Below are 26,384 nucleotides of genomic sequence, written 5' to 3'. Positions count from 1 at the left end.
TCTTTAGCGCTTCTGTCCACAAGAAGTGAGGAAGTTTCACATTACTCCTCATACTCCTCACCATGTCCATTAATGTTCGATTTCTTCGTTCTGAAACACCATTTTGGTCCGGAGAACCAGGCATAGTGTATTGGGCAACAATCCCATTCTCTTGAAGAAATCTAGCAAATGGACCGGCAGCTTGTCCATTTTCTGTGTATCTGCCATAGTACTCACCACCTCTATCAGATCTGACGATTTTGATCTGTTTTCCACATTGTTTCTCTACTTCAGCCTTGAAAACTTTAAAGGCTTCTAAAGCTTCATCCTTAGAATGAAGTAAGTAAAGATACATATACCGTGAACAATCGTCAATAAAGGTGATGAAGTATCTCGGATTACTTGCATTCATGTCTGGACAACAAATGTCTGTATGAATAATTTCCAAAAGATTCGAACTCCTTTGTGCACCCTTTATGGACTTGTTAGTTTGCTTGCCTTTAATGCAACTAACACAAGTCTCAAAATCAGTGTAATCCAGGGTACCAAGTATCCCTTCATTCACTAATCTCTTAATTCTGTCAATTGAGATATGTCCCAATCGACGATGCCACAACATATATGAGTTCTCATTCATAACACATCGCTTTAAACCAGCTGTGACATGCAGTGAATCAAAAGTAGTGTCGTTTTTCAATTTGATCGAATAAAGACCATCATTAATTTCACCACAACCAACGGTTCTAGATTCAAAATCCAAAACAAAACTAGAATCCATAAAGTGAAACGAAAAACCCAAGCATGATAGTCTCGATACAGAAATTAAATTTTTGGAAAAACTAGGAACATAAAAAGTCTTTTCCAACTTCAAAACAAAACCACTACTCAGCACTAAACTGCACGTCCCAATGGTTTCCACAGGCGAACGCATCCGACTACCGGAATAGATGAACTGTTCACTTCCCATTGGTTTCCTTAGGCTTTCCATACCCTGCAAGGTATTGGAAACATGGATTGTAGAACCAGAATCAATCCACCATGTGTTATAATTAATATTAACCATATTGGATTCATAACAGACAAATGCAGAAGGGATACCTTTCTTCTCGAGCCAGGTTTTGAACTTAATGCAGTCCTTCTTCATGTGTCCTTTCTTTTTACAGAAAAAACACGTAGACTCCTTCTTTATAACCCGCTCAGCTGGCACAGGTCCCTTCCCCTTTGTGTCATGCTTTCTCTTTTTGCCATGGACCGTTAGGTTTACTTTCTCACCTTCCTCCATCAGTAGTCTCTCCTCCTCTTGAACACACATGGTCATCAATTCATTAATGGACCATTTATCTTTATGTGTGTTGTAGGATATCTTAAATGGACCGTACTGATGAGGTAAAGTGCACAATATGTAATGGACAAGAAAGGTCTCAGACATGGTCACCTCTAAGCTTTTCAGCTGCGCCGCAATGTCCCGCATGCGCATTATGTGCTCGCGCACACCCCTCGCACCCGTGAACCTCATGGTGGAGAACTGAATGATCAATGTGCTGGCAAGAGCCTTATCAGACTTGACGAATTGTTCATCGATAGCCCTCAAAAGCTCTCTAACATTATCATGCTGATCGACAGACGCACGGATACCAGCAGAGATCTTAGTCTTTATGAGCATCATGGAAAGACGATTAGATCTCTCCCATCGCTCATAAAGATCCACATCATCTGGCTCGCTGGTTTCAGTAATAACCGGCGGCTCGTCTTTCCGTATAGCATAATCAATGTCCATCCAGCCTAAATGAAGGAGAATCCTCTCCTTCCAGATCTTATAATTATCACCAGTCAATTCAGGAATATCACATTTAATGTCAGAGAAATTCATAGGATTAAATGCTGCAAAATTAAACATACATGCTCATCAATAATCGAGACAAATAAGTTACATGTTCTACCAATTAATTTGGTTGATTGATTTTCTCAATTTCTAACTTGATGGATAAGTGATTAAAACTGAGGGTCATCGTCATATTAAGATCAGTGACCCACAAGAATGGCATTCTTATCTTTCATTGTGTTTTTCTTGTCTTGGCCATAATTAGTACAGTGCCTAAATAATAACTTGATTAATTAATTCATACAAGGATCAAGAAATGTCCCTTTTATTGGATTGTCTGGTCTTCGAAAATTTTGGTTAACCTACACACGTATTGGACACTACTGAATGGTTGTTTGAAATGACAATTTAGGTTTTATTTATTGACAAATTAAAATAATAGTATTTTGATAGTCAAATTGAATGTACTTCAATCCAATAAAGCATGAATAGCATGATGGCAAGATCTTCAAATTTAGATTGCAAAGTTAGCTTGGAAACTACTTTTCTGATCAAATTTGTCTTCTTAGAAAGCCAAATTTGACTCAACATGTCGCAAATTTAATTATACTAATCTTTGATTTTTGTACTCAATCTTTTAATGTGTCATCTGTAGTTACCCAAAATATATTAATATTTACGTAGTTAACATTTTGATAATCGAGCTGCTGATGCTTGGTTGGGCAATGCTTACGTTTCAAAAGTGTCACTAATGATTTATTTATTTGTTTCAATATGAAAAGACAACTCCATGTTTTCATACAAAAATTAAATTTAATCATCTGATCAATTGAAACCATTTTGAAGTAAATAATACCAAACAGCCGCCGAAACGGAACTTATTAATATTTTCTTTAAAATAGTTAGAAAGTAGTCGTAAACCCCACATCATAAAATGAACTATATACATATATTCCTATATATATATATATATATATATATAAACTATATATTTATTTTTTTACAAAAAAAAATAAAAATAAAAATAAAAATAAAAAAATTAACAATTTAATATGAGATATTACTTTTTATATCATCCATATAATTTTTGATATCTCACGTAATTATTCGTTTTTGTGTAGATAAGAATAGAACTGCAGTTTGTTCTTATAACTACAGCAAAGAAGAAAAAAATCATTTACTTAAAAAGAGCCCATTAAGGGGATCCAAATAAATTTGGCAACTGGGCTGCTATGGGGGCATTTGGATCTTGTACTAAATTTTCGTTGTATAATAAAATAGTAATAACAATAATAATAATAGCTTGGTCAATATTAGTAGATGTTTATTACTTCCTCCCTTCCCTTCCATGAGAATTGAATCATTTTATTAGTAACACAGTATTTAATGAAATAATATTTAATTAGTTAATAATAATAATTAGTAATGATATTATTACATTAGTTTTTTTATAATTAATAATATTTATAGTTTAAAAGTAAATTTAATATATATAATTAAAAAAATTAAAATATATATTTAAATATTTTAAAATTATATAGCAATTAAATAATATATGCAATATGAATATAATTTTGTAGATAATAAAATCTTCTAGTAAATAAAAAAATATTTTGTTTATTTATAATTAACATAAATCAATTTTATAAAAGATGTGTAGTTTTAAATATAAATAAAAATATTATTTTTTTGAGGAAAAAAAGTAGAAATAAAGGATTTTGAGTAGGTCCTACATCTGTATATCACGTAGTCAATTAAGTTGATTTATATTTGTTAATATGTTTTGGTTTAATAATTTTTACCAAAAATAGAAAGTGCAGTGGGACGGAGGGAGTATTATTAGTGTTAATTTTTTTTTTTTTTAAGGAGTGAAGTATCATTTTATATTGAACAATTGTTCTTTTACTTTATATTGGTTTCAATAATAGTTCATCTTTTCAAAATTATTTATCTTATAAAAATATATAAAAATATAATAAAAATTATTTCACCAGAACAATAATTTTGAAAATATTTTCAAAATTTTAAATAACTAAAAATAAAATTTACACATACATATTTATTCTAAAACACTGTCTTTTTATTTGATTTAAAAATTTTGATTTAGATTTTATATTTAAATAATATTATCCAAAATAAATGTATTAAAATTTGGGAAGAAAAACATATCAACTTGTTTGTTTATTTATTTATTAATATTTTTGAAAAACAATAAATTTTTTTTATTTTATTAAAAATGATATGAGCTAACTTGCAGAACAGGTGCTGAAATATAATTTTGGGCACCTGCTAAATAGTTATAAAAAATGATATATAATTATCATAATTAAGTGTAATTATTTTTTAACCATTCAACAATGTACTGAATTAAAAATGATCAGCAACCTGATCCGTGTCGACGAGGCTAAATAGTAAAAAATTGTAGTATTTGAATTTTTTTCTGAAAAAAGAAAAATCCTAAAAGATTCTAACAAATATAATAACACCATCTATTATATATTTTATCTCGATTAACATTATATTGGGTAAATATATATTAATTTTGATACCTAGATTATTACACGTTATCAGCTAATAAAGTTTAGTAAATGATTACTACCTAATTATTTATTAATCTTGCAACATTTTTATATAGATATTGTTCTTAGTTGAGACCTTGCGTTCGTACACTTGTTCCTCTCTAATATAAATTTCATTGCAGGCCGATGGTCAAGATGATGCCTATTAATTAATGTCTAAATTGCTGATGCCATTAGCCACTAAGAAATGCAACAATTATTTACATGTCCTTAAATAGGCAGCAAATCTTTTGGGTTTTACACTAGTAATCCAAAATGTTTGAAGTCAATCATAGCAGTTAATTAATTTATAAACTAGTTTAATTAATTATATATAACCAGCATGAGTACGAGTATGCTTCTCAACGTGGCACATTTGAGCGCTACCACGAGTATTGTTAGGTGATAAAGAGTTGGATTATCTTAATTAATTAGATCAATTGAATATAAATTACTTGATTAAGTGTCTCCTAAAGTTCCATCTACAGGATCATTTGCAGAAAAAATGGGACATTAAAGAACTTGTATCTTCTGCTTGGCAATATATATAAATGGGGGAGAGAATAATCTATGATTTAATTATGTGAAAGTGGAGCTGAAAAGCTGTGACTTTTTGGGCCTAATTCCCAACCCACTTGAATTAATTTAGTGAATCAAATCTTTGAAGTTTCTACTACAGGAATTATTAAGTATTAGTGTATCATATTTAGCTTTTTAATTGCTGCTTTTATTGCCTCCAAATGCTATAAAACAGTTTTGGTTAGAATACTTTGAATAAAAGGAAAGATAAAAAGTTGTTCAACCCATCTCCATTTCTAGACTAGAAAAATATATATATATATATTAGGACAATGCTTTTGAATGATCACTGATTGAGGTGTTCGTTCATCAAACTATTGCTTAATATAGACATCTAATTGAGAGTATACATGTGTGTATGTATATATATATATATATATATTCTTAATTGGAAATTAATTGAATTGTTTATTATTATTATTATTTTTTCTTCTAAATTAATTTAACTTAATGTAGTATAGTGTAGTTAAATATTTAGACATGAAATGCAAAATAATAGTTTTGAAAGCATTGAAAAACTTGTCAGGGGCACCACACACGACCAGGGAGATGAAGGGTGTGTCTGTTTGCATGATTGGATTTAATTTTTATTATTCATCCAATTTTTTCGGCCTAAAAAACATCAAGTCAAACACCTATTTTTTATTTTTAATATTATACTAAAAAATTAATTTTACATTCAAAACATCACATCAACACTTATTTATATCACATCATACAACTATTTAAATTCAAAATTTTTACTATTCAAATCCCAACTCAAAATCCAAACTCCCAACCAAACACACCCGAAATACATTATTGCCAGAATAAATTAGACATATTATCTACTAAGAGTCAATCAAATTAATTAATTCAATTCAATATTAAACTGGACAACTCTCAACAATATTGTTGGACTGCCCAATTCAACATTAAGTAAGATATTGTCGGTACAATTTTTAATAAAGAACTTGGGTTTCCATCCCAACTTATGTATTGACTTAGGTTCCATACAATACATTTCTTCAAAAAATTTCAAACTTCACTATATTCCAACCAGTTATAACTCATTCACTCTTCCATTTTCCAAGCAAATGATCCAAACCAAAAAAAAAAAAAAGGGGATGATCATCAGGTGTGGAAATTCTCTTTTCAAGGTATGCTCAATGGGATGACACTAAAACGGAACCCCAATGAGCCAGACCCTTACATCAAAATCCAAACTGCCACTGTAGACCATGTAAGAATTCCTCGATTCACCGTTGGTTCTCTTACCACTATCCAGAGCCGCCGCCATCAAACATTTGACCGGACTCCTGTGCCCTGTCAACACAGACAGACAAGAGTACTTCTTCCCGCTCCCGCTCCCTCCCCGCCAAATCCTCACCGTCCCATCCGCCGATCCACTGCACACCAAATCCGACACCGCCGCCAGGCATAAAATAGCCTTCTTGTGCCCTCTCAGCGCCCCCACCGCCGCCGCACCTCCGCCGTCGCATTCCCACACGATGATCGACCTGTCACAGGCGCCGGAGTACAGGACAGAGCCGTCGCCGCCGAGAGCCAAAGCGTTGACAGCAGATTTATGCTTTTCGAGCGTGGAGACAAGAGAAAGCTTCCTCCTGTGACTGTCTCCGCCGCGCCTTGCCCACACTTTGATTGTCTTATCCGCGGAGCACGTGTAGACGCAGCCGTCGTCGTCATTGGACAAAACGACGGCGTTTATGGCGTCGTCGTGAGCGTTCTGCACCGACTCCACGCACTTGAAATCGGAAGTCCGCCACACTTTGATGGTTCGATCCCACGAAACGGAGTAGAGCAAACCGCCGTCGCCGGACAAGGCAAGGCACGACACGGTATCCACGTGATGCACCCACGTGCGCCTGTTGTGCCGTCGGATTTGGACGTAGTTCTTCGGCGAGAATACCCTCAGGCAGCGGTCGTTCAGGGTCGGCACTGTCGCAATCATTCTGTACTTGTGGTAATTCGCTGCGGAATCACTGTCGATTTTCCAGACTCGGATTTTGTGATCATGGTGGGCCGTGATGAGCTTATCTCCTAGCACCACCATCGACTTGGCGGCGCTGTAGCCTTCCGCGACGACGGCGTAATCGAAATCCGCCGAATCGGGACTGCGCCCCCAGACGCGGATTTCGCCGTCGGAGGCGCCGCTGTAGATGTGCTTTCCCGACAAGGCAAGCGAGAATATGTAAGAAGAGTGGCCCTTGAGAGTGGCCAGACATCGGAATTGCGCGGCGGCGGATTCGGGGATGTGGGAATTGTGTGTTAGTGAAGGAATTGATTGGAGGCTTGATTGAGGAGTAAGGGTTGGGTTTGATGATGAATAATCATTTTGGGAATAATCTTGGGAATGGTCTGGAAGGTGTTGGAGGGAATGCCATGGCAGAGTGAGAGACCTTCCCATATCTTTCATGGAGGAAGACAGTGGAGAAGAAATTGTAATTCGACTACTGTTTAGTGAGGAACTGAAAATTGAATTGCGACGTGTTTATAAAGAATCAAATCCAGTCCCGATGAAGCGAGGAGGGTTGGTGGATATTGTGAATGGGACAGCAACTTGTTTCTTGAGAGCTCCCGGGAGCTCAACTCCAACGCATCACGAAACCATTCATAGTGTAGGGCCATAGCGCCAGATGCATCGGGGAGTTGGGCTCCTAGGACCAGGAGCTTCGCAAAATGACTCGTTTGGACAAAATGGGTACTGTTTAAAATGAATGGTAGAGTCACCAGATGGATAGAAGGGTCGCATCACTTTGCATGGGCATGGGCAGGGGCAGGGGCAGGGGCATGGACTCTAATCTAATCTAATCTATTACCATGAATGCACGACTCAGTGTGTTCTTATTAACGCATAATCTCTTTTACACTTTATATATGAATTATAAATAATATTCAAACATGGACCACAGGGTAGTCATTTTGGTAGGTCCAGGGATTCCAGGATCCGGGTTGAGTTGAATTTGGGTTATTTGAAGTTTTGAACCCACACAAGGAATGAATGGCCCAGATTGAGCTGGGAACGAAGGTCCAGAGACCTGCTAAAAAGCTGCAAAATGAAAGAGCCACTTGCAGCTTGAGATAAAACCAAATACTTCCATGGATGGGCTGGATGCAACTTCTAAGGTTATTACCCTTTTTGGATCTGTGGATGTCAGTGATGTTCACATCAAATTTGAGTACAATTTTTACTTGTGTTCGTTCGTTCGTTCATTCGGTGCATTCATTTTTGAGTCCCCACAACCACTTTACCCCTATTGCCTAACTCTGGTTTAGCTACATTGCTATTCACCGTGAAATTAGGGTTTTTGGGACCATTTCTGGATAAGTAAATGGTAAACAGAAACATTCAGGAAATTGTCATCAAAGGATAATGATTCTTGTGATCGAGCTCCATGGACCGCAATGCCGTGCAATCTAAGCCGTCGAAATTGCGTATCGCCATATCAGATGCATCTTGTGCTGGGGTCCCTGGATCTCCCACGAACTACCTATATATTTCTGTAGTTTGAAGTGATGGAAACCTGAGCAATTATAAGAAACTTTCAATGATCATGACCTAATTTTGAGCAATTGGTCGGTAATTTTATTAATTAATTTCCCCTTAGATATATATATGTATATTTCTGATGTAAGCTGGGGACCAATGGCATTGCTTTTTCAATCCTGAAAATTCAAAATGTATAATTATGAGGGAAAGCCACATTATTTGTTTGTTATAATAATTCTGGAGATGATAAGACATATGAATCAATTTAATTGAAAGTAACAAAGACAAAGGTAGCAGTAGGAAATAAGAGGATAACATAGCATAGGTCCTTTTAATTGTATGTATTGTATTACTTCATACGTACACACACGTATATACATACATATACATTTATGCATACATAGGTGGGTTAAGACTTAAGAGTTTGTTAAGTTTTTCCATTATTTCCTGTTGAGAGCTGACCAAATCAATGGCATTTGGCCCTTTGAAGTTATGAAAATCCAAATAGGCCAAAGTAGACTAATTAAAAAGAAGGCAAAACATATATATATTTAAGTGTCTCTATCTCTCTATATATATTTCCAACAAAAGCTCTAATGTCCTTTTCAACAAAGTAAGTAAAGAATCAGTAGCAGTAACATAATTAAGTTGAAATATATATATATATATATATGTTTACAAATGTTTTGGATAAACTTGTTTTCAGTATTGTATTAATAGAGGCGTAGGTGTGATCTTTGGAATATATATATATATTATGAAATGTATCATTAAACTACTATAATATGAAGATTGAAAAGCTTTACTCAATAATCTTTGTTACTTAATAAGGGATTGATGCTCTTGCCAGAGGTCCAATGTATTATTATTATTATCCATCTGGCGTGCATGCTTTTATTTTGTGTGTGCTTTTTAGGAAAACATCCTTCGAATATGGGGGATGGTTTGTATTAATTAATAATGTATAGATGCCTATATATGCATGGTGGGAGCTAGGGACTCGGCTGGTGCTGGTGCTGGTGCTGGTGCTGGTGCTGGCTATGGAAAAGATGGAAGATATTTTGTGAAGCTAATGTGATATGAATGTAATGTAAACCAAGTTATGATGATTATTGCATACTATAAGTCGAGAGCAGAGAGACAGAGAGAGAGAGAGAGAGAGAGAGAGGCCGACCGACCGACCAATTATAATCGTAAGCTGTAAAGCAATACGCAGAAAAAGAAGCTTTTTCTTTCACAAGTGAATGTGAATCAGCAGCTGGTGGGACCTATCTTTTGCTTTTTGATTGGATTGTAGTATGTTTCTGCAGCTGCAGCTTCTAATTAATTCTCTTTTATTGATTAATTACATACATACATACGATCATCCAATGCAATTATAATACAATGTTCAGAAATTTCTGGATTGGGATTGGGATTGGGATTGGGGTTGGGATGGATATCTTGGGGTTGGGAAGCGTCTCTAACACAAAGTGGTGGGTGTGTGTAAGTGTGTTATCTCTACATATTTATTTGTCATATTCAAGGTTTTAAAAAGAAGCTTCCATGGCAGTACAAAACTGCGTACGAATGAATGGAAATGGGATAATAATCTTCCACCCAGTTGCAAGTTGCTACTACTGACTCTGACTGACAGACAGACAGACAACCGCATGCTACTGTTGACTCCACTCCATTCCATTCCAATTTTATCCTTACGCAGTTTTGTCTTGGCTCAGCAAAAAAACTGTCATGCTCATTCTCATACACGCCAATTCCTCAGCTTTCATGTCCAAATCAAAATTTTACCTCCTCCCCACAGAGTCGTCAATATTCAATTGCCTGGTAGACCTACATAGATGTGTAAGTACGTACTCCTCTTCTATCAACGGCCCAATTCATGAGCTATTACCAATCCTCTTTGTCGTACGGCCCAACGGTATGTCCAACATAAAATAAAACTTCATATTCAAAATCCTACCTTAATTTTTCTACACAAATAATGAAAAGAATACTACTGCAGCTAGGGTTCCAACAACATACGGGACTTCCCACCGCCACAGAGGGTGGTGCAGAGGACCGGCTCCGCTGGATTCCCTCTCTCTTCCCGGGTTCAAATCCGAAACCGACCCATTATAATTAGGATTTGACCCGTATAGCTCTTGGATCCCCAAAATGTCGTCGTTTGCCAGCTCCACTTTCCGGGTGCCCGACGAGATGGACGGGTACATAATCGCTCTCTCGTCCGAGCTATGACCCAACCCGAGTATATGCCCGATTTCGTGGACCGCAACCGACTCCAAATCCACCGCCGTCGGCGGAGCCCCGTTCAGGAAGTCGCCGTCGATCACCCAATTCTCGTCGCCGTCCATATGAAATTTGCCGCTCGGCGGAGAAAACGCGTGTGCTAACGTCCCCATAACCCCGTCGAACGGCTCGCCGTCGCCGTGGTCCCCGCTAAAGAAGCCGATCTGAATATCCGCCCGACGGAACGAAGGTACCTCCGTGAAAGTCAACGTCGTGACTTCCGACCACCGCTCGAATGCTCGACTGAACAAGATCTTGACTTCGTCGGAGAGCTGATTCTCCGGCAGGAACGCGTAGGTGAGCTCTGTCCGACTCGGCGGCCAACGCGGCCGGCCGGGGAAGAAGGAATAATGCAAAACTGTACGAACCGTAGTGTTGGGACCGGAGGGATCTGGAGGCGGTTTTCCTGAATGCATAGTGGAAGTACCGTTGACGATATCAGGATTCCCGCATCTGGGCAGTACGATGCGCTTTAAGGTTTGTACGTCTAGTTCCCCGGTGGCATTGAGGTTGAAATTAATCTGGTAAGTTTTGACGGCGGATTCGAGGAAATCGTCGAAATCGTCGGAGAAATCGGAGTAGGAGTTATCGAGGTAGCCGAAATGCTGAAAGTATCTTTTCAGCTTGGCCAAGCCGTCGGCTTTCCGGCCCTTCTTGGAGCCGACAAGATTGGCGAAAGCATCCCAGATTGTGGCGTTCGGGATTAGAGAGGAAGGGATGGAAGTGATGTTGCGGAAGAAATTAGCAGAAATTGTTTTAGAGTTGATGGAAACTGAAATCAAGATCAGAAGTATGCATAATTGGAGTTTCATTGGGGATTACCACGGGAAAAACGGCAATGGATGATGGCCGTCTGGAATGTGGTATGGATGTATTCCGGGATTTTAAATTCTTGAATTTGCCGGCTTGCCTGCAGCGCCAAGTCAAAGATCCAGACTGGGTTTTGTCAAGTTTATAATTAAAGACCGACAATGACTATAATTATTAGTGCAAGAGAATGGTTCCCGGCGACTTGTTCATCAGCAACTTTAATAGTATAATGGCTCCCGTCGCCGTACGTGGTCCCCATAACCTGTTCTCATCAGTTTCATGTACATTTATATTTTATATTAATGAGGTGAAGTGCAGAGGAGGTTACTATTGAAGGAATTATTGTCTTAATCGAATCAACCCCAATTAAATTCAGCTTTGTTAAATGTTAATGACGCTTAAATCTGTAAATAAAATAATATTATTGAAATATAATCGCGATTTTTTTAGTTTGCTTGATGTTAAATATTAGTTGGACTTGGACAAGTTTTAACTGGGCTGTTCTGCGCAGGGTCTGAAGTATAAGGCCCAAATAAATTAGCACGTGGATCTTCGACGTTTATGCCATGGTGTGTGGTGTGGTGTGGTGTGGTCTTGGGGCACTGGGCCCTCCTGAAATCACCCACCCCCTTTGACTCTCTCTGAGTCTGCACTATACAAACGCAGATTTGCCGCAATTCCCTGATTTGAAAGTCAGAACCCTATCCTTGGCATCTTTTGGTTCCCCTTGTATTCTCACCTCATTTTTCAAATCCACCTCCTGAACATATATCAATGGCGTCGAAGGAAAATACATGGGGAGCGGGAAGCAGCTCCGCAGATCAGAAATTGTCCAAGAGAGTAAGCGAGAAGTTTGGGCAGACCAAGGAAGTGGCTTCAGCCGGCGTCGAAAAGACTAGGGTGGTTGCTGCGGCGGGATATGAGAAAACGAAGGAGGCGGCGAGGAAAGTCAAAGACGGTGCGTCCTCAGGCATCGGCTGGATTAAACTCAAATGCAACAAAAGCAAGCTTTTCCAGAAGAAATAAAGAAAGGAGATTTACCCATGTGAGATTAGGATTTCGAATTTCATCAACTGCTATTCTACATTGTCGTCTTCTTTTCTATTACAGTATTAGCTGAAGTTCACTTCTCTAATAGAGTAGTTTTATTCGGGCCTTTGGCATTTGTTTCATTTATTTATTTCCATTATGACAGGTTATTGGTATGCTTAGTTTACTGATTTCAAATCAGATTTCTGCTGCTATCAATTGATGAAGTGCAATTATACTACAAAAAATCCCATATTGATGACACAACCTTTAGTTATGACATAATTACACGACAGTCTTGTGCATTAACGTGATTTCAAGTATGAGAAAAGAAAGTTTTCATGTGTATCTACAGTTTAGGTTTACCATATCTTTGCTACATTCTGATTAATTTAAGGAAAACACTATTAGCATGTTGGTCAATTTTACTGCCGCCAAAAGTGCACTACCCTGCATGTCTGCATCAAGGTTTAGTGGGAAAGCTTTACTTCTTCACTGGTCGGAGTTGCTGAGGAATAAATTACATGTGAGATGTAAGTCATTGGTGCAACTCATTGTCATCAGCGTCCTGCAATTTCGTTTGAAATATATGATTTTTGGAATGATGAGAATTGAAATTAAGCAGGAATGCAAACTATTTACTTGTAAGCATATGATCACAAAATTACAAAGATTTTGAAACAGTTGATTATGTCAGGGTAGGAATGTCAACCTAGAGCCAGGGATTACTTGCCTTCTCCAAATGAGCTTTTCTTTGAACTCTGTAGAATGACGGCAAAGGCTTGGCCTTGAAGTTGAGAGAGTGTCTCAATTTTCTAAGCTCGGATTCCTTTTCTTCCTGGAACAAATTATGCCTTGTTTAGTGATGCTTCATGTCACATGTAATGAAGTATTCATTTTTTTTTTTTTTTTTACTTGTACTGAAACTTACTTTTGATTTAGCGTTTACTTGAGCATTTTGTGCTTCTCTGGCAATTGATTTAGCCTCCAGATTCTTTAGAAACTTTTTTGGGTTATGCAGTTGAATGAATTAGTCCAATGTAATAAATAAACATGCATAAGTTTCAGAAGTCTGATAGTTGGATGTACCTCTTTTCGCTTTTCAGCCCTTTCATCGCTTCTAAGACCAATATGTTGTGAAAATCCTGCTGTCATTTTCTTCTCTGGCAGAGAATTTTTGTTTGATCTGCATAATTTTGAATCTCAAATACAAACTTTAGAAATCAAGAATGGCAATCCTAAGGACTAATCTAGATAATAACATTATGTGTAACAATTTTTGTTGTAGCTTTGTGTCTTTCAAACTCAGCTACATTCAATTACGATGATGATACCTTATATACTTGTCAATTAAAGCAGTGGTGGAAATCAAAAGGCCAGAGAGAAACTACTATGGGTTTCAATGCTAGATTATTTCTGTAGTAATTTAACTCACCTTGCCGACGACGCATTTGATCCCCTGCCTGGCTGATTCCTTTGAGCACCAATCTTTTCAGGATCATCTCTTAGTCTACAATACAAGCAAACATATATGGGCAAGAATTTGCTGAAGATTTAACCAACATCTATTATTCTACAACTAATTAGTTGATGCCCAACATGTATTATTCACTCCTACTTGCCAGGACATATGAAAAGAAATGTTATTACCCTGGATTCTCATTAGCATGAACTAGGCATGTGGAGATCTTGGACCCAGTTGAAGTAGCTAACCCCTGCATTTGAGTATTATTTGGAACTGCTTTGGTTTGATTGTGGGAAGACCTGATTCCTCTCTTAACAATGTCCTTATCCTTTGGTTTCTCCATTCTCAATGACTTGCGAGTCACAGTGGAAGAATTTGCTGGGCCAAAAATCATAGACATGTGTAGGGATCCAGCATCAGCTCCTCTCTTAGTCTGTCCTGGTACCAACTTCCTGCCTTGAGGAACTGCTGACTCATTAGTCTTCTTTTGCCAGGACTTTGAGGCAGATATGGATGACGAAACTGGCTTCACCTTCACCTGCCTAGGAGTTGAAACTGGAGAAGACTTCCCTGCAGGTACCACAGCTCTCCCCCATCTTTTCTGAGCTACCTTAACAATGGAAAGAAAAACTAACTTTATCCACCAGAAGAACAGAAACCTGATAAATAGAGTTTTGTAGCTATGCCTCCAATATTTACCTTGTTAGGTACATCTCCCGAACTAATCTTAAAACTAGTCTTCTTCGGTGAATTTGATTTTTCTACAACATTATCCCTTTCCAAAGCTTTTTCTGAAACTTGCAGAGAATCAAACTCGGATGAATTTGATTTTTCTACACCACTATCCCTTTCCAAAAATTTTTCTGAAACTTGTGGAGAAGAGTTCTGACCAGTTAATTCTGAATCAACCTTGTTGCTGCTGTCATTCAGCTGATCATCAGGATTTTGTTTTTCCTCCTCTGTACTGAGGACTTCTATCAGACAGGTTGTAGGCACCTGCACTGCTCCTTCACCATATCCATCGTTCTTATCTTTAACTGCATCATCAAAGCTACTGTAACTCAAATATATCGTAGGCACTTCCTCTACAACTTCTCCTAAACTATCTCCATTAGATAATCCTTCATCTGCGTCATCCATGGACTTCTCCTCCTCCAATAATTCCTCTGTTTTCCGAGCTGCAATTTTCTTGTAGTGGGCTTCAAAATATGCCTTCTTCTGGGCAACTGACCCAGGCGTTGATAAGTTACCAACTTCCTCTAAATGCTTATTTGGTGAGAACGATGACCATTTCTCCCAAGGAAGATCATCACTATCAAATCTACCAAATGAAACAGACACTTCCAGTCTACCCCCAGATTTAACTGACTCACTCATTTTGTACGTTTATATAACTGAAACCCCAAACTTTACAAGCAGCTTTGATCAATTCAAAGACAAAGTGACGAACACTTAACACGAAGCACACAGCAATCTTGCAACAATAATAAGATAATACAAAGAAAAGGGAAAAACCTAAGAAATAAGAAAGAAGCTATAATTAAATTGAAGATGAGACAGGAAACACAGCAGAATGAAAGAAACCACGTGCTGTGTTTTTGTACTCGAACAGTTATCCAGAACTTCAAAACATTCTTATTCTTCTTCTTCTTCTTCTTCTTCACATACACTTTTGCTGTTGGTAATATATAAGATGTGAATATTGCCTGCTCCTTTTATCTTCTGAAACTGGAATTCTAAAGACTTTAATCCTCAAAGCTTAGGATAACAATCATAAACTAATAGTTTGATATACCAAAAATAGGTGGTCCGTTCACCTAATCAACCCTACCAAACAATGTAAAAAATTATAAAGAACATTGTCAAGATTGACAATAATCATGTTCCAGATAGATAGATAGAGGGTTTGAAGGTCCCACAAGGAGAAGAGTGCAGTGCGGTGCAGTGCACGTGTCACATCTTTGTCTCAATAATGGAGGAGAGGAAATGGGGGCCACCTTTGATGCCTCTAAATTTACTTTAATGAACTAAATTCTTCCAAACAGAATAGCCTGGAAATTGAAGCTGGTGATGCAAAGAGAAATGAAACTCAGTTAATGGAATTCGGTATTGAATTAGAACCAGAAACCTTTCAAACCAACCCCAACTGTGAAGCTTGCCCTCCCATGGGCGTATTCCTTTTTAAAGTCAAATGAATTTGGTTTATTTATGTTGGTTCATTTTCATTTCAGTTGGCAGATCCATTTCACTGTAATTATATATTATTATTCTTAATTAGACTGACTTCTCAAGCTCTCATCCACTAATCTCAGCAAGTTTACCTTCAAAGATCCGTCAGAAATAGGATAGGAACCAAGGGTCCATTTCCTTCCAATACCCTTCAAAGTCATCAATCTTTAGGTTCAGTGGTTAACATCACACTTAAGTATTAGAATGAGTCAAATGAACATTCTTTGCATATAACCAATCAAGTGGTGCAGAATGTCTCCGTCTGATGGAAAATTCACATCTTATTGCCAATTTTCTGCTTCCCCTTTTGTGTTTTTTTTGTCAATTCTAACCACAGTGACTTAACTTGTCTTTCCCTCATCCTCTGATGTTCAGTAAGTTACTCAAGCAGTGCTCCTGAGGGATTCTTGGGAGGTCCTTGGACTCCCAAGACCAGGTGGAACCATATCCATGAATGTGATGTAGAATCCACACCATGAATGGTGAGGATCTAACTGGGGTTGGAAGCCCTGGATCTCTCAACAACCACTCAAGGTTTTGAATACTACTAATAATGGCATCTAATGGAATGCAACTTTCCCGTTTTCCACTATATATAAAATGTTACTTCATTTCATATAATTGAAGTCTTGAAACAAGGGTTTCTTCGCATCAAGGTCTATTCTACATCATGCAAACCAACCATGTCGTATTGCTTCTATGCTCTATTTTTTGCTTTGTCAAATCTGATCCAGATCCGATTTACGATTACTGTGTCGCAGACACTAAGAACCCTCGCAACCTCTTCCTGAATGAGGTGCCTTGCATCAACCCTGACCATGCATCATCCTCCCATTTTGCTACATCTGCATTGTCTGAACCTGGAGATGGTGTCGATAAACAAAGGTTCAGTGTCACATTCACTGATGTCAATAACCTTCCAGGGCTCAACACTTTTGGGTTAGTCCTGGCAAGAACAGACATTGCAGCTAATGGCTTGGTTCCTCCCCATTCCCACCCTAGGGCCTCAGAACTGGTGATTGTGCTGGAGGGGTTACTTTTGGTGGGATTTGTGGACTCCTCAAATCGAATTTATAGACAACAACTGAGTCCAGGTGATTGTTTTGTAATTCCTAAATCTCTTGTTCATTTCCTTTACAATGTGAACTCGGACAAGCCTGCTGTCGCTCTGTCGGGACTCAACAGCCAAAATCCTGGCGGACAAAGGCCTTCGCTTGCTCGGTTCAGGTCGTATTCTGATCCTACGTTTCCTGTTGGAAATTTAGGAGAGTGGGATTATGATCAATGGTCAGGGCTTACTTAAGGATAAATATTAGTATTTCCTAATCCATCGTTTTTTTTTTTTTTTTGTAGTCTTTATTTTCTTCGATTTTCTGCTGATCGCTAAACACGTTCCAGAATTTATACTGTTGTTCATTCATCGTATACTATTTTGTTACACGAACCATAATGCAGTGGGCATTGAATAATACCAATAATCAAAATAGCCTTTGGGGTCACGAGATCCCTGACATAGGTCACAAAACCACTTGTCCAGCGAGAAACACAATTCTGATTAGGACAGTTGAACGGACAGTGATACTTATAAGACGAATTTCTACGTGTGAGAAATGTATGGGTACTTTGGTGTAGCATCAGAAAAAAGAAGAAGAAGAAAGGAAGAACACGTAAACTGAGCCATCAGGCATTCCCCGTCTTCATTAATCAAACTCTGTAATTAAACAGATTGATTAGATTAATCTAATTCAGTTAACTGATCAAATCATACATGCTGTTATTTATTGGGAAATTTACAATCAAAGGATATTACATCATACATAATGGTACTGTAAACGAAAATGATGGATCGACTAAAATTTATTCCTAAAAACATCTACCCCACTGTACAAACCAGCGAATCAAAGAATTTTAATAACCCAATAATTTAATGAATGAAATAACGCATATAAACGCTTGCAAGTGTTGAACATAACGCTGATCTTGTTGTACCTCCAGTTTCCCCCCTTTGTAGAGATCGTAAGGCGCCCAAACATGATCCAACGGACAGGGACGCTTCTCATCTAGCCTCACCCATGGCTTCCCCTTGCCACTCCAGTGCAGCAGGCTCACTGGACCAGGATGCAACGCCCTACACGATCCCGCCACGTTGTCCCCGCCCAGCCCGTGCTGATTCCACCGGTGATCGATCGCCTCCACGTTTCCGGCGAAAACCAGCAAGAACGGCGGTAAAGAACCCAGCTCGTATATCCGGTTCTTCCTCTGCAGTTCCATCCAATTCTCAATCTTTCTTCCGAATCGGCCCTCCCTCCACTTGTCCAAATCCATCACCATCACCCCTGTGTTGAAGTAGCACGGATTCCTCGACCCGAATACCCGCCTCATTTCCGGGTCTGACCAGAATTTGTCGGTGAAATACCGGGTGAAATTGGCGTGGCAGTATTCCGGAGCCCCGATCACTTTGCCGTCAGGGATTTTAACGTCCCACAGCTTCGAGATATCGTCGACCAGTACAAGATCCGAATCCAGGTATATGACCCGCTTCACGCACGGGTCGAGCATGTCGCCCAAATAAATCCGGGCGTAGTTTAGCGGGTTCTCCAAAGCAGACCGGACGGAGGAGGAGATAAGATTCAAGATGGTGCCTTGGAGGAAGACGTAGACTTTGAAATTCAGACAAGGGAATACGGATCGGACAAGTCGCGTTAAGACTCGGGTGCTGGCTGAGTCATCCAACTCGGCGGTAATGAAATGGAAGAAGATTTGCTCTGGGCATGACGCGTGGCGGAGGATTGAATGGACGGCTGCCATTGAACCGCGAAGGTACTCCAAGTCGAGGGTCATTGCCACGTGGACCAATGAACAATTGCATGACGCCGGGGACGATGATGACCGACAATTCCGGTACGCCGGCAACTTAAAGAATCGTAAAGGGTCGGTTAGGGCTAGGTCGGCGGCGACACCGTCGGTGGTGGGAAAGGAGCGGATTGCAACACACATCAACGACGAATATAGGAGTAGCAAGAAAAATCCAACGGCTGAAATTCTCGCCGCGCAAATTTGTGAAATAAGGTCCATTGTATATAATTTGGTTGAATTTTATTGGGAACAAAAAATGGCTACTTAGGATATTAAAAAAAGGGTATTGATTAAATAGACTTTGGTTATATAATTGATCGAAATGGAAAAGAATTTTTAAGAAGAAAGGAAGAGTGATGTGTAGCGGTCAAGTCAACAATGACGTACGCAGTACATGTGAAACAAGGATTGGTTGATTCATTTCATGCATGAAACAGTGATCAGGAGTTTGTTGGACAGGGATAAAACGGGCAAGAAAGCATTTCATATATATTCGATCGAAGAGATGGATGATACGAAGTAAAGAACCTATGATAGAGCCCATTTACTAAGCTAATCCTCCAATAGGGGGAAAAGGTTGTGAAAGATTAAAGTAGTTGGTAGTTGCTGCTTTCTTTGTAAGAGATTCGGACAACAAACTAAGCTACACCAGCTTCTGGTTTAGAGTTCAGATCTATTCATTAGTTACTTTTTTTTTTTTTTTTTATTGTTATTATTTTATATGCTGCAGATTTTATTCTACAAACGTTAATATATATGAAGTGGAATATTGATTGGAGTGTTTGAGGAAGACATAGTTGCAATATAGGTTGTATATGGTTTCCTGAATATAGTAATAAGATAAGATCCATGGGTTGTGATTAGCTAATCATTGGAGTTTACAGGATGGAGTCAGACGGTGTGTACTTTTGTCCCCAGAAATAAAAAATAAAATAAAGCATTCTAGGGATATGACATCCTCCGATGCCTCGATCGGAATCAAACATGAAGTTGCTTTAGCTTACGACAATCGTGACGGACCGGTTTTATTTTTTATTCTTATCATCACTGTTGCAATTTAGGATCATATCAATATCAATGCTTTGTTTACACATATATATATATATTTTTAAATAAAACATCATAATAAATATTTAATTTTTTATTATTTTTTTAAAAAAAATCTAATTAATGGAGCGTAGAGAAAAAGGCATTATTTCTACTGGTGATCTGCTGCAACAAAAAAAGTCAATGCAAATTAAAGTTAATTGGGTATCCCCATATTCTCAACTTGTAGGGTGTGTTTGTTTGAAGGATTTTGATGGATTTCTATTATTCATCCAATTTTTTCTCCCCAAAAACATCAAATCAAACACTTATTTTTCATTTTTTATATTATACTAAAAATCAATTTTACATTCAAAACATCACATCAAACCCTATTTATATCACATCATACAACTATTCAAATTCAAAATTTTTACTATTCAAATCCCAACTCAAAATCCAAACCCCCAAACAAACACACCCGTAATGTGCAAAATATATGTCGGCCAATTAAACTAGTACAGCACAGGGTACTGGTCTTCCTCTTTACAACCATCCAGCTTCCTCATCCCTAGCTAATTCGTCTTCTTCAATTTCATCACTCGACGTCCATATATATATATTCTTTCCAGATGACTGTCACGTGCACTTCTGCTGCTGCTGCTCAATTTTTCTCATCATCAAATACCACCTCTTCCTTTCACGTTCCTGAAGAACACCATCTGAAGCACTCCCAACAAAAATTGCATTCTATATATATAAATTGCGATCGCCATAAGGTAATATAAGAAAAATATATATAGATATTAATATTAATTGAGTTGTACGTAACTTGTAAGTGACAATCCCCATAAGTAATTAAACAGCTTTATCTGGAATATAAATCTATTATTTCAATTAAAATAAGCCTTAATGTAATATTTGAAATAAAAATCGATGTGGAATATAATTTTTGAAGGATAAAAATATGTTATTGAAAAATAATAATTAGTGTGTGACAACGGCATATATTCAATCACACCCTTACTAAGGTTTGAAGATCAACTATCAATTAACTAGTGTTGTATTCTTGATCACAGGGGTAGGTTTGCCATACACATTTCATTGGGCAGGGAAAGTAGAGAACATATAGGTAGGAGAATATTATTAGTTATGTTCCTCTTTAATTCCCTTTTACAAAATAAATAACTATTGAAAAAATAAATAAATATTTTACAGGTGATTAAGGAATTAAGGAGGAGATAGATAGATAGATAGTACCTAAAATATCGAAAGTAAAAATGGCATTTGGTGATGATTAATGTCAAAGATAGCCTCATTATCAGCCACGATCTGCACAAATCGTATGTATGGTCACTATATATTCATTGTAATTGACTATAGTACTTGTAGTGTAACCAACAGTCCATAATCGTACCTACACATCTATTGCATAGATATTAGTATTTGTTTGTGGAACTACAAGTAAAAACGTTTGGGGATGAGAATGTGTAAGATGAAAAACTAATTAAAATTAATTCCCTCTTTCTCCTTCAATTAATTTCCTATTTAGCAAACCTATGACTTTACTAAGATTCAATAATGCTCAGGGTCAATTAATTGGATTTGTGACACCGATTTTTTAGGTGAAGGTGTGTTTGTTTGGGATTTGGATTTGGATTTGGAGTTTGAACAAATAATTATTTAATATAATATGAATAGATAATGTTTAAAAAATAAATACTTAATTTGATTTGATGCTTTTGAATGAAAAAAATTAATTCCCGAAACAAACACACCCAAAATGACCTTAGAGTTGTGTGGATTGGGTCATTTGGGGGCTAAACGACGACAAGATGTTTGCCTTTACACGAAAAGAATTTCAAATAAAGTTGAGAAATGGACACGTGTACGTATGCAGTTAGTTGTGTAGATCGATGGTGTCACGACATGACTGAGTACTATTCTATATGTGCCATGTGGGTTCACACTTGACAAGGAAAGACAACAACAGTAGTAATTATGCATGCATACATACTGAGACGAAGGCCGTGCGAAGAATGCGCTAGAAGACAAGATGTAAACACGACATACATAACACAACACATATGATGATATGTAAAAGGAAATTAAAGATGGAGAAGAATAAATTAAGTGGTGCAGGTATCATCAATTGGAAATTTGGAATGACGTATCATTCATCCATTCATTCATGCATAGATAGTTAAGCTAAGGGAGATGAGAAGCTGATCGATCGATCGATCCAGTAAAAGCTACAACTACAAGCAAATTAAAGCAATACTACTCCTCAGCTCACGTGAAATTTCTCAGCATGTCTGTCTGTGTGCTTGTGTGTGTGTCTTTTCGATCCTATGCATGCATGCATGTATTGTTTGATTAATATATGGACTGTGCATGTGAGTTGCACAACATGGATACTGACCCAACAACCAATCGAAATTAATTTCTCTGGAACAATAAAGACATGCATACCATATACTTAAGAAATTATCGCCACAGATATGAACGTACTAAAACTACAATATATAATTGGTTAATTTATCTAGAGTGGCTCTGAGTGAGTGAGTGAGTGTATATATATATATATATTCACCGCCAGAGAGTAGTAGTAGTAGTAGTACGTACTGCATTATTGCATTGCAGCAGGTAAAGTGATATATCTATCGTCTATCCATCTATCACACACACACAGATACATACAGCAAAAGCAGGGAGGTGATTTGCAGGGCCGGGCACGTGAGGGGGGTGTGCACTGTAACTGCAGTGGTACTAGCACAATGCTATGCTATGCTATGCTATGCTAAGCTGCTAGCTGTATTGTGTTGTATTGTATGGAATGGTGAATGATTTTATCGTACGCCAACTACTAATAATTTCAGTCGTCATGCAATAAATATGACCACCTTCACTCATCGATGCTAAGCGCATGCAATTCTTTCTCCCTCCTAGCTCCCCACCTCACCTCACCTATATATATATATATATATATATTCTTCTTACATTTCCATTTCGCACTATATATTATTACAAGTATTTATTAATTATATAAACAATATACTTGGCAATCCGCTTTCTTTCCATGAGCATGAGCTTCGCTAGGGTTATCATGCCAGCTGAAGGGTGGGTGGGCGAGTGAGTGAAATTCTTCTCTATTTGTCTGTCTGTCTGTCTGTCTGTCTACTTGCCTTCATCTCATCATCTTCTCCCTCTTTTTTGTGTTCAACCAAAGAGAGTGAAGAACCAAATATACATACAGACACATACATACATACAGTTTAATTTGTGCAGAGGCAGATAGAGAATATTAGAGATGGCTCTCTTTGACATTCATCACCCATGGGCATTTACTTTCGGCATTTTAGGTACAAACTACACTTTTTCTTCCTTTCACCCTAATAATTCCTTTCCTCCATATATACATTTTAAGTTCCCTCAAGAATAAATTCTCAATTTTCCAAACAATTAATAAGCTTCTTCATCAGAACCTAGATGGCTGGCCTGTATTTACCCCCTGACTGTATGTATGTTATACATATGCTAGCTATTCTTCAATTTCATTTCGCGTTTTTTTCCAGTGATCAATCAAACAGTACTGATCAATGCAACTCTCATTTATATTAATTAATCAATTAATTTGTAAAGGGAAGTTAAAAGTAAAAGGATGGATCCTTGTTCTTCTACCTATACGCCCCTATTCTCCCCAGCCAATGTAATTTGTATGGCTAACCTACTACAATCATCAATAATACAATGCTAATTAATAGCTGGTCACTAAAAGAGAGTTAATTCCCATCGTGGCGCATGCATGCAGGTAATATTGTGTCAATCTTCGTGTACCTTGCTCCCATGTAAGTTGTTCAAACTGATTAAACGCTTTTATTTGTTGCATAGCTTTTCCTATTAATTATATTTACTACTATTCCTAATTAATAAATTAAAGCTGTTTAATTACTCTTATATATATATATATATGCTTGTCACGTACTGCAGGCCAACATTCATAAGAATTCATAAGGAAAAATCAACAGCGGGATTCGACTCACTGCCGTACCTGGTTACGCTTTTCTCTGCAATGCTGTGGATGTATTATGCATTCCTTAAGACAAATTCAATTCTTTTGATCTCCATCAACTCTTTTGGATGCGTTGTTGAGACCATCTACATCTTAATGTACCTCTTTTATGCATCCAACAAGGCCAGGGTACATATTAATTAATTAATTTCACAAGGATCAAATAACGACAGATGATTGTATTTGACGGTACGGTACCTTCATGTGTTGTTTAATTTGGCAGAGCCACACGGCCAAATTATTGGGGGTTATGAATGTGGGAATGTTATCTTTGATATTCCTAGTCACATTTTTTACATTCAAAGGACTGAACCGGCTTCACATTGTTGGGTGGATCTGTGATGCTGTCTCTGTCAGTGTCTTCGCAGCACCCTTGACCATTGTGGTGAGAGAGGATTATACATATCATTCATTATTCAGGTGTATGTGACTTATAAAATCATTTTCTAAATAATACTATATATATATATATATATGCATACAGTTTCAAGTTGTCCGCACACGCAGTGTTGAATTCATGCCATTTCCGCTGTCATTCTTCTTGACTCTGAGTGCGGTTATGTGGTTTGCATACGGCCTTTTCCAGAAGGATCTATATGTTGCGGTGAGTAATATATGGCACTTAAAATGCAGAAATATGATAAGATTGCCACTTAATTACAACATCAATTTCTTATATCTTATGGATTGGGCCACTCTAATACTTCATTACCATTTGTTTGTTGTATTGTGTAGCTTCCAAACGTGTTGGGATTTTTCTTGGGAGTGCTTCAGATGGTGTTGTATGGGATCTTCAGGAACATGAAGGAAGAAGACATGATATTTGACGAGGAGAAAAATTCAGCAGCAGCAGCAGCACAAGTGCACGTGACAGATCCTCAGCAGTCGTCTAACAATCCGGAACAAGTAGTGCAAAACTCATCTGGAAAGAATATGGACACCATGACTGATGCAATTGAAGAAGAGGAAGGGATGGGGAAGGATGTTTGTAAAGAGGAAAACCAGCACCCTGTTGTACTTGTTTGTGCAGCTGCAGCAGTGACCTCACCTTAATCAATTAACTAATTAATTAATTGCCCTGCCCGCCAACAAATTAAGCCTTTGACTTTGATCGTATCCGCGATCGATTGAGCTCCCTTGCCGGCCTGGTTGATGATTCCTTTGAGCAGCATTAATTATGTTAATCCCTCTCTTAGTCATCTTCTACAATACAAACTAACATATACATATATAGTTTCGACAGTGAATCTTCATCCTTGGTAGATCTATCGAGTTGCTGCTGCTGCTGCTGTTGTCATACAGCTTATCATCGAGGCTTTGTTTTACCTCCTCTCATCTGTACTTAGGACTTCCATCATACGGCTTGTAGGTACATCTTTTAATTTCCGCATCATTAAACCTACTATATATTATTATTATTACTAGATCATTAATTCCTTTCATTTAATTAATTGTTAGCCTGCTTGCTTGGGGTTTCGTGAATGAATTCTATCATCAATGAACAGTAAAATCCAACTATGAAATACAACTATAAGAAGATTTTTCTACCAGCATATGCATGATTATGGACAGCGCCTATTTAACCACACAGAGGCAGTCACATTAAAGTCGTCGAGGGCCATTGGCACGTGGACCAATGACCGTTGGGATAATGAACAGACAATGGATGCCGTTCCGGTGAAGGCTAGCTAGCTAGGTCGGTGGAATTAAAAAGAAGAGACATCAACGACGAATTTATATATATAGGAGCAGCAAGAATCCAACGGGTGGAGTAATCCCTAATCGGCAAATCTTAATTGTGATAATTTTATATATATATATAAATAAATAATTAATTAGCAAAGAAAGAACCTACGATTGAGCCCATCTACTACTGTTCCATTTTTCCCTAATTAAGCTAATCCTCCTTCAATAGGACGAAAAGGTAGCGAGAGTAGAGACTGTAGAGTAGAATGGGCATAAAGTTGCAGAGTTGCGTTGTAGCTGCTGTTACTTTCTGCTTTCTTCAATTCGTAAAGATTCGGACAACAAACTAAACATACATGTGAATTGGAATTTTGATTCCTAGTAGTTGAGGATCGGAAGACCAACTTGCAATATATATGGTTCGTTGAATATAGTGATAATCTGATTAGCTAATTATTGGCAGTTAGGTTACGTGGCTGAATCAGACAACAGACATG

The 26,384-nt window shown here is 37.7% G+C and overlaps 7 protein-coding genes across 8 annotated transcripts; 2 read left to right on the top strand and 5 right to left on the bottom strand.

Moving 5' to 3' along the window:
* Positions 1-1,117: 1,117 nt before the first annotated feature.
* Positions 1,118-1,868, bottom strand: LOC127260575 (uncharacterized). The gene is made up of 2 exons (XM_051288348.1): positions 1,415-1,868; positions 1,118-1,278 (listed from the first exon to the last, which is right to left on the bottom strand). Exons 1-2 carry the CDS (start codon positions 1,847-1,849, stop codon positions 1,261-1,263), a joined length of 453 nt encoding a protein of 150 aa, XP_051144305.1. The 5' UTR covers positions 1,850-1,868; the 3' UTR covers positions 1,118-1,260.
* Positions 1,869-5,874: 4,006 nt separating this feature from the next.
* LOC127260574 (protein JINGUBANG-like) lies at positions 5,875-7,382 on the bottom strand. Its single transcript, XM_051288347.1, has one exon. The coding sequence runs from the start codon at positions 7,352-7,354 to the stop codon at positions 6,098-6,100; it is 1,257 nt and encodes a 418-aa protein (XP_051144304.1). The 5' UTR covers positions 7,355-7,382; the 3' UTR covers positions 5,875-6,097.
* Positions 7,383-10,349: 2,967 nt separating this feature from the next.
* On the bottom strand, positions 10,350-11,689 carry LOC127260615 (metalloendoproteinase 3-MMP-like). The gene has a single exon (XM_051288443.1). It carries the CDS (start codon positions 11,524-11,526, stop codon positions 10,399-10,401), a length of 1,128 nt encoding a protein of 375 aa, XP_051144400.1. The 5' UTR covers positions 11,527-11,689; the 3' UTR covers positions 10,350-10,398.
* A 520-nt stretch (positions 11,690-12,209) lies between these two features.
* Positions 12,210-15,881, bottom strand: LOC127260612 (protein WVD2-like 7). 2 transcript variants are annotated; one of them, XM_051288441.1, is made up of 7 exons: positions 14,718-15,881; positions 14,204-14,628; positions 13,989-14,063; positions 13,643-13,739; positions 13,485-13,556; positions 13,266-13,391; positions 12,210-13,121 (listed from the first exon to the last, which is right to left on the bottom strand). In XM_051288441.1, the coding sequence occupies exons 1-6, from the start codon at positions 15,393-15,395 to the stop codon at positions 13,266-13,268; spliced, it is 1,473 nt and encodes a 490-aa protein (XP_051144398.1). In that variant the 5' UTR covers positions 15,396-15,881; the 3' UTR covers positions 12,210-13,121. The 2 variants fall into 2 exon arrangements, with proteins under 2 accessions (XP_051144398.1, XP_051144397.1); XM_051288440.1 differs by having other exon boundaries at positions 13,287-13,391; positions 14,718-15,878.
* Positions 15,882-16,042: 161 nt separating this feature from the next.
* On the top strand, positions 16,043-17,578 carry LOC127260616 (germin-like protein subfamily 1 member 1). The gene has a single exon (XM_051288444.1). The coding sequence runs from the start codon at positions 16,918-16,920 to the stop codon at positions 17,548-17,550; it is 633 nt and encodes a 210-aa protein (XP_051144401.1). The 5' UTR covers positions 16,043-16,917; the 3' UTR covers positions 17,551-17,578.
* A 2-nt stretch (positions 17,579-17,580) lies between these two features.
* LOC127260614 (probable galacturonosyltransferase-like 9) lies at positions 17,581-19,589 on the bottom strand. The gene is made up of 2 exons (XM_051288442.1): positions 18,237-19,589; positions 17,581-17,958 (listed from the first exon to the last, which is right to left on the bottom strand). Exons 1-2 carry the CDS (start codon positions 19,320-19,322, stop codon positions 17,845-17,847), a joined length of 1,200 nt encoding a protein of 399 aa, XP_051144399.1. The 5' UTR covers positions 19,323-19,589; the 3' UTR covers positions 17,581-17,844.
* A 3,721-nt stretch (positions 19,590-23,310) lies between these two features.
* Positions 23,311-25,628, top strand: LOC127260732 (bidirectional sugar transporter N3-like). Its single transcript, XM_051288630.1, has 6 exons — positions 23,311-23,491; positions 23,941-23,977; positions 24,120-24,330; positions 24,425-24,586; positions 24,686-24,805; positions 24,937-25,628. Exons 1-6 carry the CDS (start codon positions 23,440-23,442, stop codon positions 25,252-25,254), a joined length of 900 nt encoding a protein of 299 aa, XP_051144587.1. The 5' UTR covers positions 23,311-23,439; the 3' UTR covers positions 25,255-25,628.
* Positions 25,629-26,384: the final 756 nt, after the last annotated feature.

This window comes from Andrographis paniculata, unplaced genomic scaffold (genome assembly GCF_009805555.1).
Source record: "Andrographis paniculata isolate CXL003 unplaced genomic scaffold, ASM980555v1 Contig62END, whole genome shotgun sequence".
In the NCBI taxonomy this organism is placed as follows: domain Eukaryota; kingdom Viridiplantae; phylum Streptophyta; class Magnoliopsida; order Lamiales; family Acanthaceae; genus Andrographis; species Andrographis paniculata.
The sequence above is the reverse complement of the archived record's forward strand: the minus strand, read 5'-3'. Positions and strand labels throughout refer to the sequence as shown.